At 29.4% G+C, this 16,431-nt stretch overlaps 1 protein-coding gene across 1 annotated transcript in view; it reads left to right on the forward strand.

Annotated features, from left to right (window-relative positions):
• Positions 1-16,431, forward strand: part of LOC123295001 — an 18,479-nt gene continuing 2,048 nt past the window's right edge. The window contains exons 1-17 of the mRNA XM_044876195.1: positions 1-76; positions 589-815; positions 938-1,143; positions 1,470-1,737; positions 1,815-1,975; positions 3,596-3,912; positions 4,161-4,274; positions 9,237-9,484; positions 9,785-10,124; positions 10,194-10,487; positions 11,099-11,503; positions 11,832-12,109; positions 12,182-12,608; positions 12,845-13,417; positions 14,209-14,697; positions 14,925-15,401; positions 15,893-16,029. Coding sequence (XP_044732130.1) covers positions 1-76; positions 589-815; positions 938-1,143; positions 1,470-1,737; positions 1,815-1,975; positions 3,596-3,912; positions 4,161-4,274; positions 9,237-9,484; positions 9,785-10,124; positions 10,194-10,487; positions 11,099-11,503; positions 11,832-12,109; positions 12,182-12,608; positions 12,845-13,417; positions 14,209-14,697; positions 14,925-15,401; positions 15,893-16,029 — 5,037 coding nt within the window. The remainder of the gene's footprint in view (positions 77-588; positions 816-937; positions 1,144-1,469; positions 1,738-1,814; positions 1,976-3,595; positions 3,913-4,160; positions 4,275-9,236; positions 9,485-9,784; positions 10,125-10,193; positions 10,488-11,098; positions 11,504-11,831; positions 12,110-12,181; positions 12,609-12,844; positions 13,418-14,208; positions 14,698-14,924; positions 15,402-15,892; positions 16,030-16,431) is intronic.

Below are 16,431 nucleotides of genomic sequence, written 5' to 3' on the forward strand. Positions count from 1 at the left end.
ATGGAAACATTAATAGCTAGGAAAATTGTCCATCAAAATTTTAACACAAGTATTCAAGAGAATTGTTCAAATTTTGGTAAGCAAATTATTGTTATAACATTACTACCATTGCTGTATTTAGGCTTAAACAAGTGAAGCAATTGCCTAGGATGGCACAGTTTTAGAGGAATCAAAATTTTAAAGGGGAAATCATTCCAATTTTAAATACGAAATAATAGATCTTTGGGCTTCTATCAATAACAGTCTTTTTATAAATTTCAGATACAATGGTAAAATTTACTGAATATTTTAACAATTTTATATTAGGGAGATTACCACCGTTTGACCTAACTATTTCGAACGATATTTCTTCCATTTGCCGATCCCACAGCGCGGAATATCAAAAACAATTGCAAAATTTATCATTTTGGGCAATTAAAAGTATGTAGGTATTCTTACTTTTTTATAAATTAGTTAGTGCAGGTTGTAACAGCGATATCTTTAATTTTTACAACGAATAAACCCAAGTTCTTGAATTCAATTTTTGAATTAACAGCATAAATAAAATTCAAAAGATTTTATTTTAATTAAAAATTAAAAATTTTCAAGTGTACGATGCATCGGCCAAAATACCATCCGGATTGTTAAGTGGAAATATAAATCAATTTGGTGATTTTGATGAATGTATAAATTCACATTCTGATGATGGTGAAATTGCGGGACAATATTGCTTAGTAGATATTCAAACAGTGGAACCAAGTTCAAAATCTGACTATTTGTTAAAACTGAATAATTTAATAAATACATATTATCCAGCTCATAGTGATTTCGACGATGTAAGTTCGATTTGAATGCTTATTATTAAACAAATTTAAAAATTGAGATTTCGGTAAACAATAAGCCATTTATAGTCTAGTCAAAAAGTTGACATTGTTCTAAGAAAATGTCTTTATTACAGGCAGGACACATTGGACCACGTATGTCATCAATTCGTTGGGCCCTGTGTGTGCCAGCATCTTGTTCCCGTCAAGATGTAGAAATTGGTCTGAAAGCTGGATTACAATCTTTTGTAGAAAAAAATGGAAAACCTTTGCAGATAAAAGTATTTGATGAATCATGTCAAATAATAGAAAATCCAATTCCATGGTCTGCAATTATAGTTGGGTATAGTAAGATAGAAATTGTTTAAACTAAGAAATAGAGAATTTGAGCTCAAAAATTTTAGGGAACTTGCTGAAAATATGGTTATAGGTAGTTGAAATGAACGTTTAATATTATTTAAAAATTGTTATATTCGACAAATTCGATTAATAAAAAAGTTTTTTTTTTTCGCCATTTTTCTCAAGCTCCATGTGATAACAACTTTGATATGTTATTTCACATGTTACTTAACACCAAATCAATTAATCCTTAAAATTTTGGATCTCAGATCGTAATTTATTTCTCTATTGATTGTGTTAATAAGTTAAAATTAAATTTTTTACTTTTAGATTATTGTTTGCAGTTTATATTTTATTCGTAATCACGGTAACCATAATCGACTCTTATTTTCAATACTCGATAAACGATGGGAATGATATACTTTATGCATTTTCGTTGCATCGTAACTTAAAATCATTATTTTCATATGAACGATCTACAGATGATATTAAGAGTGTTCATGGGATTCGATTTTTAAATATGCTTATGATATTCATGAGCCATAAAACACTGTACGGAATGTACTCAGGCTACGTGAACAAAGCAGATTGGGTAGAGGTATTTCAAAAAGAATTAAAAAACTCAAGTTTGATAATATAAAGCTTTTTAGAAATTTGTGTTTTACTTTTTTTCAGTTTTTAATAAGTCCTTTGTCGCTCGGTGGTCGAGCTACAATTTTGTACACTGATACATTTTTAATGCTTAGCGGAATGTTATGGGCTTACTCATATTTTGGCCGCATAAATCGTGGAAAACAAGTTCATATTATCGAAGAATTTATATCACGTTTAGCTAGGTAGACTTTTCAATAATTTTGACCAAAAATAAGAGAATTAATTGCTAGCAGAAATTATTTGATGCAGTTTTTGTTACTCGTTTTTAGACATGTTGTAAATCGTTAAAAATTACTCCAGACTTTGTTCGGCATCTTGGATTTTGAGGATAAAGGATTTTACTAAGAAAACTGCAGGAAAATTGAATAAAAATGCAAAAAAAAAAAACTTAAACTGCATGAAAAAATTTCTTAAATAATACAAATTTCCTAAGCCGAAGTATTTCCCCATTTTATAAATTTTTGTCTCAATTTTTTTATGGAAGGATTCTACCCTCATTATGTGCTGTAATATTGTTTGTTGGATTTATTCATCCATGGTTAAGTTCTGGGCCGCAATGGAATGCAATTGTTGGACATAATTCAAAACTTTGCCGAAATTATTGGTGGCGTAATTTACTATTCATTCAAAATTTCTTTGGTGTTGAAAATATGGTAAATTTAAAAAAGATTTCATTTTAGTACAAGAGACACGGTCTAAATTCGAACTTCACCCATCTGATAACCAGATGAGACCAATTTTTTATGAAATTTTATCGATTTTTAAACACGTCTATCATATTACTTATTGTTGTTGTTTACATTTAATCATGCACACGATATTTACATCATGGTCTGGTCGACTAATTTTTGATATATAATATGTTACACATTCGTAAACTATCATAATTTTTCTATCGAAAAGTGTTCTTGGCTATTTTTATACCATGTATATATTAAGTATATCAAAGTATACTAAGTTTAGTCCCAAGTTTGTAACGCTTGATACTCACGAACGTTTGTAACGCTCGCGCTTGCTTGTTAAGATATTGATACTCCGAACAAAATTTGGGTATAGATATTTATAAAATCCCCTAATTAGTCCATTATCGGATGTCTATCTGTCCATCTGTCTGTCAACTTGATAACTCAAAAACGAATAAAGATTTGGAGCTGAAATTTTTACGACGTAAAAAGTAAGATCGAGTTCATCAATGAGTAGCATAAATCAATTGAGTATTGGGTCCGTAGGGTTATAAAATCAATCCATATTAGAAAATCAAGCATTTTTCTGAGGCCGATATTTGTAGAACATTCGTTTCAACAAACTAAAAAAGTATTTATGTTACATCAAATAATTTTAGTGCTTAGTTCCGTCACACCATGTTGCAACTGACACATTATTATTTTTAATTTCTCCGTTATTTCTTTGGATGCTACTGAAATGGAAAAAATTTGGAGTTTTTATTATATTGATTGTAGCTATGTGGTCAACAGTTCTACGTTATAACATGATGTACACGAAAAAACTTTCAGCGAATTTTCACTATGGAACTAGGTGCGTATAAATTTTTATTGATACGTATTTTTTAAACCGCATACGACTTACTGCTTAAATTTTTCGAACTTTAATCCCTTTTGTCATTTTTAATTGCTTATAACTTTTTGCAATTTTTATATGTGCTAGAAAATCTTCCGGCACATTTTTCCGAATCCATCATTCTGAATCCAACGAACTATCGCACATATTTTTAAAAGCATTATTTCTATCTTTCATCATTTTCAACTTGTCTATTTTCAACTAGACTATTTTGTAATTTCTAGAATTAAACAATTAGTGAACGCCGCTGATTATATGTATGTTATACCAACGCATCGTATTACTGTTTATCTACTTGGTATTTTATTGGGTTATTATCTGCGTAATATGAAAAATATTAGTTTAAAACCAATTGTATTAAATATTGGACATGCAACAGCTATTGCATTATTTAGTATTGTTTTCGTTGCACCAGCTTTTACAAGTGGAAAATCATATAAATATAATCCTAGTCATCCAGCATGGTATGCAGGATACGGACCGATCCCATGGTGTTTAGTATGGGCATGGATTATTTTTACTGATTGTTTTGGTTTTCATAGTGAGTTAATTTTTCGTAAAATATTTATAATTTAAGTAATTTAGGCAAATTAATATAGTTTAAGAACTTCAATAAAAACTTTTTTCATTCAAATAGTGTCACTTTTACTCAATATCAAAATTAAAAGGGTTAAAAGAGAAATAAAGAAACATTGAGATAGAAAATATCAAATATCACTTCTAAACCTAACTTCGAAAACACCAAAAACCAAATCAACGATAGTAATACATTTTTTTTTGTAATTTTAGATATTTTAACTAAATTGCTTTCATGGCGTGGATTTTTGATCACAACACGTTTATCATACGCAATTTATTTGGTCCAATTACCAATTTTGGGTCATAATGCAGCTACAAATCGAAGTTCAAACTATTTCCACCTATTCAAAACATTGGTAAGAAATATCAATTGGTTTTTTGTAATGCTCGAAAGCTTGATCTTCGAGCATAGTAAGGGAAGGTGTCCTGTATTGATTCCTCTGAGAAAAAATGCAAAATATAGCCAAACTATTCGAGATGTGTACAATGTCGAAATATTTTTGGTTTCTTAATTCAAGTATTGCAATATTGGCATGGACAGTAATTATATTTAATTATTTTTTTCTTTATTTCATTTAATTTTTATTTTTTGCAGTTTAATTTCCATGAGTTGAGTGTTGTCATTTTATTATCCATAATATTAACAGTTTTATTTGAAAAACCATTTGAAACAATTAAAAAAATTTGTTTGAAGAAATATAAAAAAAGATTTACAAAACAAATTACGACAATAAAGGACGATTAATGAAAAATATTGTACAAAATTTCTTTATATTAAATATTAGTTTTTTTACAATGTAATGTAAATAATAAATAGTGTAAGTAAATCAATAATTTAGGTAAGCTACTGAAATTCTTTAATCCTCAAACACCTAGAAACCGTCGATGGATCCAACATGCAAACGAACAAATACAAATCCTAGCTTGTATTTAAGTCTAACGAAAGAAGTTCTAATCAAGCGTTAAACTTGGGACACCCTTTTTTATTATTAATTTATTATTATTATTATATGTATAAAAGTGATAGAATTTTACTTATTTTGTATTTAAAACCTTTAATTAGAAAAGAAAAATCTCTGTTAATTTGTTTTATGAAAACGTACCATATAATTTTTCATGAAAACATTTTTTTTTTTTTTGTTATAAATAAATAAAAATCGTTATATATTTTAAATTGTGTTTTATTTTTTAAACTTCTATCCTTTTTTTTCTTTCGTTAAACATTAAGTTAATTATATGTTTAAAAATAATACGGGTGGCTGTGTGGGTATAGCACTTGCCTCTTAAACCAACGTACGCTGGTTCGTATCTTGCTGTGGTTAACTTTTTTACTTTTAAATTAAATGAATTTTTCCTTATGTTAAATATTGTCTACTCTTTTTATAGTTTAAATTATCTATATAACCCGCCCTCTTGGGCGTCAGCTATACATATGTCATAAATCACTATTCTGTCAGGGGGTGGGAATTTAAATAATCACGAATATATATCATGTTCTCTCTTTAAAATCATGTTCTCTTGTTACAAAATGTTAAAAATATGTACAAAAATGGCTTGTTATGTTAAGATTTGAAACTTTTTAATAGGAGAACATGTCATATAGTTTATCTCACTCATATTCTCCTATTACAAAATATTAAAATTTATATTTATAAAATCTAAAAATCGTTCGTTAAGACTAAAATTTGAAATTTTGTAACAGGAGAATATGCAGTGGTGGATTTACACTAGGGGCAGTCGGGCGGCAAAATTTGGAATGTGAGAAAATATTTTCTATACAATATATAATTAACTAATTCTTTTAAATAAACATTTTATTTTTCAAGAAATATAATTTATGCATTATGTATCAAATCAAAATTTTGTATATTATAATATAGGAAATTTAAGTGAAAACTATTAAAATAGTTTAATTAATTTATTTCCATAAAGGTTTGCAAAAATAAAATTTGATATTTTTATTTTCTGGAATTGATAAATTAATATAGTTTTTTTGAAGAATTAAAGATATTTTCAAATTATGTATGTCTTTTTGATAACAGAAACTTTAATTGATCAATGAATTTTCCTAAAATTGGAGACTTATCAAATAATACTAATTAATTTTAATTTAAAAGAACAGTAATAATAATATGTAATACATAATAAATTTTCTGCAATTAATTAGTTATTCTAATTTTTAAAAAATAAGATATCAAAACTATTAAAATAAAATTTCAGTCATAGGGCGGCATTTTCTAAAGTGCCCCAGGGCGGCAGAAATTTAAATCCGGCCCTGAGAATATGTCATAGAGTTAATCTCAGTCATATTCTCCTATTACAAAATATTGAAATTTGTATTTATAAAACTAAAAATCGTTCGTTAAGACTAAAATTTGAAATTTTGTAACAGGAGAATATGTCAGAGTTTATCTCAGTCATATTCTCCTATTACAAAATATTAAAATTTTGTATCTATAAAATTAAAAAAAAATCGCTTAATAACAAAATTTGAAATTTTGTAACAGGAGAACATGTTATGTATTTTATCCTACTTTTTTTATAACATATTCGCCTATTACTTTATACTAATTTATTCTTTTAATTTATTCTTGTTAAATGAAATTTAATAAGATTAAATAATAGGAGAACATGTTATTTCACACACAAAAAAATAATTATGTTAGTCCCACTTTCCTACTTATGTCATAAATCACCCTTCTGTCAGGAGGTGGGAATTAAAATAACATAAAATTTACCTCGCTGTCTTACTTATTGGTCGCTTTTGGTTCTCATAACAATTATCTAAGCAAATGACATTATCTCGGCATAATAAAAATTAATCGGACAATGATAGATACGAACCGAGGTACTCTATAACCGCAGGCGAGTGTGCTAGCTGTCTTACTTATTGGTCGCTTTTGGTTCTCATAACAATTATCTAAGCAAATGACATTATCTCGGCATAATAAAAATTAATCGGACAATGATAGATACGAACCGAGGTACTCTATAACCGCAGGCGAGTGTGCTAGCCACTATTCCACCTTTGACATATTACACTCATCAATAATGTAATATAAATACCTTTTACTCCCCTTTTTCCATAAACTTATTTTCATAAACTTAGTATTTACTTTGCTTTTACTCACCTTTAAACTTACCTTATGAATAATTGTAGTAATATTTTGTTATGAAGGTTCTGTTTGATATTCCTGAAAAGGATGTAAAGGATAAAAGATAAAGGTAGGTATAATATTGAATAATAATAATTAAACCAGAAAAAGTGATAAAAACGATATTTTATTATATATATTTGTACATATTTCACCTAAAATAAATATGAAAGAATTATAATTATTTTATAAGTATAAAATTATTTTTTGTTGGGGGCCAAATTACGTTTGCTGAACACTTTAAATGTTAAGTGTATGAATTTTAAGCTACGGAACCCTAAAAAATTATTTTTTTTATTAAATAATATTTTTTTACTTATTCAATTGAACAATAACAATCATGAAGAAGTTTCAGTAATTCAAATTAATTTTTGAGCTTATGAGTGGTTTTAGAATGATTGCAGTTAGTAGTAAACAAGTTTTAAAATTTTAAACGTGTTGTTTTATGTTCATTTTGATGTACTTTTAATTACAAAAGGTAATATCTAATAATAAATTTTTATTCAAATTATATTTATATTGTATTTACAAAGAGTTCGATTTTATTTATAAATATTGGAAATAATATTTCGAGTATTAATCACTATGCCTCAACTCGAAGCCAACAAAAATTCATTCTTATATTAACTCTCTTAACTTCCTGCCCGTAAATATATATACTAAATTTGATTCACTTCTTTAGAGTAATGGATAACAGTAAAATTGTGGAATTACCAATAATTGATGATGCCATAAAAGATATAAACATTACTCCTCATATGTTGGGAGAATTAAAACAAAATAAAATACTTTACAGTGATGATCTGATGGAAAATGCTGGAAAAACTTTATTGAAATCAAATCATTACAACTATAAACATTTATCAGTGTACGGATCATGGAATTCTAAAATTTCAGACATTGATTATGATTACAAAGTAGTATTTTTAAAAACTACCACACCAAATAAAACATTTTGGTCAATTATTATAATAATTAAAGATGGTGAAAGCATATTTTACTATTGTAACAATCAAAAGTTTAGAAATCAAAAAGATTTCGAAGAAAATATCCAATATTGTTGTCCAATGTATGGAGAATGTGGTTTATATGCATTGGTGTATTTATGTAAAATTGTTTTGAAAAATATGAAAAAAACAATGAAAAATCGTTTAGAAACGACGCTGGGCGTTAATAAAATTAATGAAAATAAAATTACTGCAAATGATGTGGATGATATTCGAAATAATGATCAAACAAATGTTAAACAAATTAAAGGTATGAATTTTATATTCGCTCCATGCATGAGTTTTATTATAGGGAGTTACTATAGTCACGACACTCTACTCTAATAATATAATTGAATGGGTGGATATATAGAATTTAATTGACTGCTGAATTCTTTCCTTCCTGAATAAGCTTATATAAACGAACGTAAAAGCTCTTTACCAAATTTCGATCTGAGACCTCATTTCCGAGATAAATAACCAAAAAAAACAATAAATAGAAATATAAGAAATATAAGGATTAGGATGCTATATTTTCTACAAAATTTTAATAAATTAATATGTTAAAACTAGCTGTGCCTCGCGCGTTACCCGTGATAAAAAGAGAGTGGTGTTACCCTATCCTTATTTAGCTATCCCCTCCACTTACTATGCTCCTTTATCAGACGGACGGACGGACGGACAACCGAAAATGGACTAATTAGATGATTCTATGAACATCTATACCAAAATTTTTTTCGTAGCATCAATATTTTTAAGCGTTACAAACTTGGAACTAAACTTAATATACTATGTATATTTCATATATACATAGTATGATGATTTAGGTACTAACATATTTTTTAAATCGGCAGATACAATTTGGAAGCAATTGCATCAGGAAATGGTATCAACTATTAATGAAAAAACCTTATTTGTATCACAAAATAAAGAATTTATGAAAGAATACCATGAATTAATAAACATTGCTTTAGAATTCAAACAAGAAAACAATATTAATCAACAATATATTGAAATGTTATCAAAACCAAAAACTATTGAACAGGATCAATTAAAACAAAAACTTATTGATGATTTAAAAAATATGCAAAATTTAATAAAAAAAGGTAACGATGAAAATCAAATAACACAATTTTCAATTAAAGAAAAATATCCAAAAGAAATTCAATCAATCACAACAGTATTGAATATTGTTAATAATTATGGTGATGATGAACGTCTAATTAAAATGAAGGAAATATGTGAGAAATTATCGTTACCAGCTGAAAAAGTCACGGAATATCTTCAAGTGACATCGTCATCAAAAGAAGATTCAAATTCATCGTCACGACCAGTTATCAATAATGACATACCGATTAAAAATACTTCGTGTTGTAAATCTAGTTTAAATCAAGTAAGTATCATTTCACGCGTGAAAAACATTTATCACAAAATGGTTCAATTATCCAAATATCTTAAGGACGCTCCCAAAAAAATTATTGAGTGAAAATATTTGCGACTTACGTTTCAAATTTTGAGGGTGGATTTTCGCCAACCTTTCGTTAACTTTATAGACTTCTTCAGAGCTCTAATTGAAATCAATAATGATTTCTCGATATATTTGGGTATTTTGGCTTGCTCTAACACCTTAAGTCCCATGTATATTTAAATAAATTGGCAAAAAATTACACGTTTTTAAATGCACTTTGTCTAGGATGAAAACGATTGTATTATCAAGAAATTGGAGGATTTAATTCACGAAATCGAAGAGTGTGAAATAAATAAAAATTATAAATTGTGTAAAAATAATGAATTAAAATCAAAATATGATAAATTTAAAATATATTGGAGCGATTGGAAAGAAAAACACATACAAGATATTAAAGTATGGATTAATGATTTAGAGCGTCGATCAATGATAATGGATGATCCCCCATACTTTTATGAAGCTTTAGCCGTTTTAAACAGAGCTTTTGAATTATGTATTGGACATGCACTACGTTTACCACAAATATTAGCATTAATATTATTTAATCAAAAATCATCAGATTCTGGTAAGTAAAAGAAATTTGCCTCACTTTTACTTGCAATCTCACTTTTTAACAAATCATTCCTTTTAACAGGATTATTATGTCAAATACAGACTGGGGAAGGCAAAACATATATTATTGCAGCTACAGCCATTTTGAAAATATTATTAGAAAACAAAAATTCAATTGATATAATAACAAGTAATAATGTGTTGGCAAGACATGCTGTATCTGCAACCAAAAATTTATATCAATTATTTAATATCACAGTTGATATCAATACGGAATTCAAAAGTGATCAAAAAGCTTGTTATAATGCAAACGTTGTGTATGGTTCCATGTCTGATTTTCAATTTGATTTTCTTAATCATGATTTTAATGGATTAGGTATGTTATGGGAATTCATTTTGTAGTTAAATAGGTAGTTTAGGTTAGGTTAGAGTGGCTGTCCTGGGGTGGGACGCACTTAGACCATAGGGTCCGTTGTGATACCGTAAATGGGTTGGCCCATCCCCGGCCACTACTCCATGAACCACCTTACTTTAGGTCGGAGAGGTCGTCAAAGAGAGGCTGGCTCAAGTAAGTCCATCTCCTCATGACAAGAGGTGGGCAGTGACAGAGAAGATGAGACATTGTCTCCTCCTCGTCATCACTGTGACAGCTCCTGCAGTAGTCGTGATACACTGCCAGGCCTAAACGTTCAGCATGCTTTCCGCCCAGCCAGTGTCCTGTGATAGCCGCAACAACTTTGCGAACAGAGGGCCTTGGAAATGATATGAGAACTTCGGGACGCCTGCGATTGTACTCAGCTAGACCATATCTGTCTTGTAGTACCACAAGTACGTTCTTCCCTCCATCTAAGATTGTCCTTTTTCAGAATATCCTCTTTCAGGAGTAACTTGCAGTTCGCAAATGGAACTCCGGATGCCTAGGGTAGCTCGCTTAAAATTACTTAATCTGTATGTGTAAAAGAAAATTCGATTTTTATTCCATTTTAGGTACACGAATGAATCGTAAGTTTGAGTATGTAATTTTAGATGAAGTAGATAACATGCTAATTGATAATGGTGGTAATATTGCTAAATTAGCTGAAATATTCCCTGGCATGGAAAATTTAATTTACATATACATTGAAATCTGGAAAGATTTAAACATATTTATAAACAAAACATTCGATGACATTAACATTAAACCTGATAAAGAACTTATTCAATGTAAAATAAGCGAATGGAAGAATTTAATTCAAAATAAAATTGAAAATAATATAGAATCATTTTTAATTCCATTACATTTAATGGAATATGTGCAAAATGTACTTCCAAAATGGATTGATAATGCAATTTATGCTAAATATGATTGTATTGAAAATATCCATTATGTAATACAAACAGAAAATAAAGATGGTAAGTCCAAAATGATGTTTTAAGGCGAATAAGTTTTCAATTCGTCCACAAATGCTTTTATTTAATCAGAACCTAGAAAGTTTTAAGGGTGATGCGAAATTTTTTTTTATGGCGTCATCTTGTGACATCTACTTGAAACATTTACATTCTAAAGACCGTTTGACACTACGGATTAGGTATCTGATTCTAAAGGTCAGATGACACTACAGCAGGCTAACTTTGGTTTGTCTCTGAACTTTAGTTTTCGAATACCTGTTACTAAATAAAAGCAATTGTTTACAAACATTTTCGCTACAAGTAGATAAAAAGACACGATTAATTAACATAGATTATGAACAAATAATTGTACCGGTTGATTATACAAACACTGGCGTGACTTTAAAAAATACAATGTGGTCACATGGTCTACATCAATTTTTACAATTAAAACATAATTTACAAGTTCATGCGGAAAATTTAACAAGTTGTTGTATATCAAATTATGCGTACATACGAAAATATGGCACTAATTTAATTGGTTTAACTGGCACTATTGGTGGAGAGGGGGAACAAGATTTACTTAAAGCTATTTATCAAGTTGATTTTATATCGCTGCCAACATTTAAGGTAAGAATTTTAGAAAATAAACAGGGTATTTAATTAAATAAAAGTATATTTAACTATTTAAATATATTTCAGGTAAAACAATTTGAAAAGTATCCAGAAATAATTGTACCCGACATAGAATGGCTTGATAAAATAATCGAACAATGTTTTTATATGTTGTTACAAAAGCGTGCTGTGTTAGTTGTATGTTTAACAATCGCTGATGCTAACGATGTTTATAACGAATTAATTCAATTAAAATCAACATACATCGATCTAAATCCAACAATTCAGAAATATCTAAGTGAGAATGAAAGTCACGTAACAGATGAATTTATTGATTCTGGTACAATTATTGTTGCAACAAATATTGCTGGACGTGGTACAGATTTTAAAACAACCAAACAATTAGAAGATCATGGTGGGTTACATATATGTGTTACGTTCTGTCCAGAAAGTAAACGGGTTCAAGATCAAGTCTTTTATCGTACTTCACGACAAGGAAATAAAGGCTCAGCAGGTGTGTTACATAATATTTAAAATAATTATTATTATTGGGTTTAAATTTATTCATTTTCAAAGTTTAATAGTTTAATAGATATTGAGAACTAAGTGTTGCCAACTGGCGACTATAATTTGTACTAATTAAAACAGGTTAAGTTTTCAGTAGTTCCAATTTAGACCACCAGGGTACTTACTATTTATCGAAATATTCTGGAGTTCTCATTTATTATCTTTGATAAATAATATTTACAGGTTTAATATTATCAGAGAGTCAAGTAGCAGATATTATGAAAGATGATAGGGATTACGAATTTCATGAAATATCACAACGAATTCATGACGATGAATTGGTTTACATGGAGTATTTAAAAACTTTTAAATCCAAAGAATTATATTTTGAAGATTGTTTATTTAATTTATTTTCAAGTTTATACAAACAAGCGCGTACAAATAAATTAAATGTATTTGCACGGAAAGACCTTAAAGAATATTGGGCGTTTTGGTTTGAAAAACAAGAATTTCTAAGTATAACAAATTTTGAAAAAATTGAAAATGAAGCGCTCGAATTATTTGAATTATTTCAAGAAGATGATAAAATTCAAGAAATTTTAAAAGGTCATATTGAACATAATCCATATTATGATATACATCGAGCGCATGCTTATATATCTGAACAAAATTTAGCAAAAGCCGAAGAATGCTTAAATAATTCATTGGAAATGACTAATGATACATTAAGCGAAGCACATTATTTATTGTTTGAAGTATCAATGGAACGCGGGGGTGTTGTAATGAATCAAATTAAAGATATATTAACAAATGTTGGTAAGTATCGAAAATTCGAACTAACCCTCGTGAACTCGCTAACAATTTGAATGAATTGAGGAACTAAATGGAAGACAAAAAGTTTCTTCTGTGCTCCCTCTAAATAAACTGATTACAAATTGAAGTGATCAACTTAGCTCTCGGATCCTTGAATCATCAAAATTCCAATCGAGGATAGTCTATGAATGCTTCGAGGAGCTAAATCGTCTGACACTGAATAACACAGTCAGTCTGATCTGGGTGCCGGGCCGTCCTGTGTTAAAAAGAATGAAACAGCGGACTTCTGTCAAATGCCCCTTTTATCTGAGCCTGTTATTCACATAGCAAAATGTTCCATAATTTACCGAATCAAGGAATGGCTACGACAAGCCTATCTTGATTACTCTTTACGTAGGGCATGCGACAGGCCAAACTGTGTATAACCACAGATAAATCATTCGACTGTGCCCGCCTGAAACTTATTAGAGCACAGTTGAAAAGGGATGGGTGATGGGACTCTTAATAGGACACTGTCGAAACATAGCATTTATCAATCCTGGAAGAGATCCCGCCGGAGAAGTTGTGGGCTTTTGACGTGGCGCCTGGCCTAGACAAAGTCCTATAGATTCATCTGATTAAAACAATATCTTTCATCCGAAGTCATCTCGCCTTCGGATAACAGATTGTTCTCAAAGAGAGAGTACAAAGGACTCCTTTGTCTAGGTGTCACATTTTTTAATTTAGGAATTAGCAGAATAGAGAACAGAGTATGCGTTAAATAGAAGTTTATAAGAATTAAATTATCGTTTTAGGTCTTGGATATTTAATTAAAATGAATAAAGATTCAGAATACAAGAACAAGTGTATGGAACATCTTGAAAAAGCACGTAGCATATTAATTAAAGAAATTCAATTTATTGAAAATTATTTTAATTGTGATGAATTTTATAAAACTTTTAATGGTTCACTCGATAAAAACTTGTTTATCAAACATTTACACAGTAAATTAATTTGTTTAAAAATGTTTCATGAAAATATTAATCAGATTCATTATACGATTCAAAAGAATGGGGATAAAGATTTGATGATTACAATGAAAAATGATGATATACAAACGGTATTAGAAAGCGAACCGGAAACTGTTAAGACAATCAAAAAAGACTTTATTAACAAAGAAGAAACAAATAATTTAAGTTTGCGTGGATTAAAATGTTTATTTAATGTTGGCGAAATTAAAACCGTTCCCAAAGAAGTTTTTATTGCTTCTGGCTTACAAATTGCCTTAGGTTGTGCTGCTTTGGGTGAGATAAATATTTATATATTGAAATTATTACCGCTACCTATGCTAAAAATCATGCCGATCCTTGATCTATGAAAAATTAAAACAAATCTGTCCCACGGGAATCATACATTTTACCGGGATAAAGAGTATCCTATGTGCTATTCCAAATTTCATCCAAATCCGTTCAGCCGTTCTGACGTCCATCCATTCAAAATACGATCACTGAATTATTTTATTTTTTTATAGGTTTAGGATGGTTCTTTCCATTTATAATGGAATATGCTCAAACAATTGCTGCGACTTTAATAGCAGAAGGTATTCTTGATATCATCATTTGTTTAATTGGTGGTAAAATTGCATTCGATTGGAACTACTTTAAATCCAAATTAATTACTTTTGGTATAACGGCTGTCTCATTGGGAATAACAGCTCTTGGTGGATATATAAATAAATTAATATCAAAAGCGCGTTCATTTTTAAAAATGGACAATTTAATGAGCTTAATCAAAATGGTACCAGGTGTTGACTCCATAATGAATGGTATTGGGAATGTTTTACAGAAAGCACAATCTTTTATTAATTTGGCGAATAAAAACTTTATACCTAATGGGATTTTATCAAAACCATTATTAAATACACTCTGGCAGGCATGTAATAAAGTTGGACGATTTTTAATTGTTTCCAATATAATTGATACAAACATACAAAATCGTTTTCTTAAAGGTTAGTACAGGAAAACACAGAGGAGTATTCATACCGATTTTTCTTTTTAATTAAAAAAAAAGCCGGACACTCCTTGGGCGGCATGCATGCTGAACGCCTGGGCCTGATAGCTTATCACGACTAGTGCAGGAGCTGTCACATTGGGGGGGGGGAGACAATGCCTCATCTTCTCTGTCACTGCCTAGCTCTTGCCATGAGGAGATAGACTTACTTGAGTCATCCTTTCTTTGAAGACCTCTCCGATCTAAAGTCCGTCGACGTCAAAGCACTCCTGCTGTTCTTAAACGGATCCAAATGATTCTTGGAGTGGTGGCCAGGGATGGGCCAATCCTTTTTCGGTATCTCAATGAACCCTATGGTCTAAGTGTGTCCCACTCAAGGACAGCTACTCTAACCTACATGTATTGGTTTGCTGTATCTTGGCTTTGGCCCGAAAAATGTAGACGACCAGTCTATTTATAGTTAAATAATTTTTTTTTTTACTTTATTAGGTTGGGAAACATTATATGAGGCTATAAAAGGAATTGTATCAACAGACTTTATTGGTAAATTAAACACAACCATTTTAACAATTTTAAGTTGTAAAAAAGGATATGATTTATTAATGAGCAAGCTTGGATCATTGAACGTTTTAAAATATATTCAAACAAACGATTTAAAACAAATCGTGGAAAAAGTTATAATTTACAGTGATATGTGGGAATTATGTGCAGCATTTTTTGGTAGTATCAGTTGTATTGTTGAAAAATGTACACCATTTTTAAAACAATTAAAATTAGAAATTGAAAATACTTTGAAAACTATAACTAATGACACGAAAGATACTGATAATTATGATGAAAATTATTTAAATGATGGACAAATACGAATTACTGAAACAATATTTAACGCAGTACAAAATAAAGTCAATTATCATATGAGTACAAATATACGAAAACGTAAAAATAATGCGGATAATGAAAATATGGATGGAGAAGAAATTTTAAAACAAACAAATCCATACGATGTTTTAAATTTGAAACAAACATGT

Source organism: Chrysoperla carnea, chromosome 3 (genome assembly GCF_905475395.1).
Source record: "Chrysoperla carnea chromosome 3, inChrCarn1.1, whole genome shotgun sequence".
NCBI classification, from domain to species: domain Eukaryota; kingdom Metazoa; phylum Arthropoda; class Insecta; order Neuroptera; family Chrysopidae; genus Chrysoperla; species Chrysoperla carnea.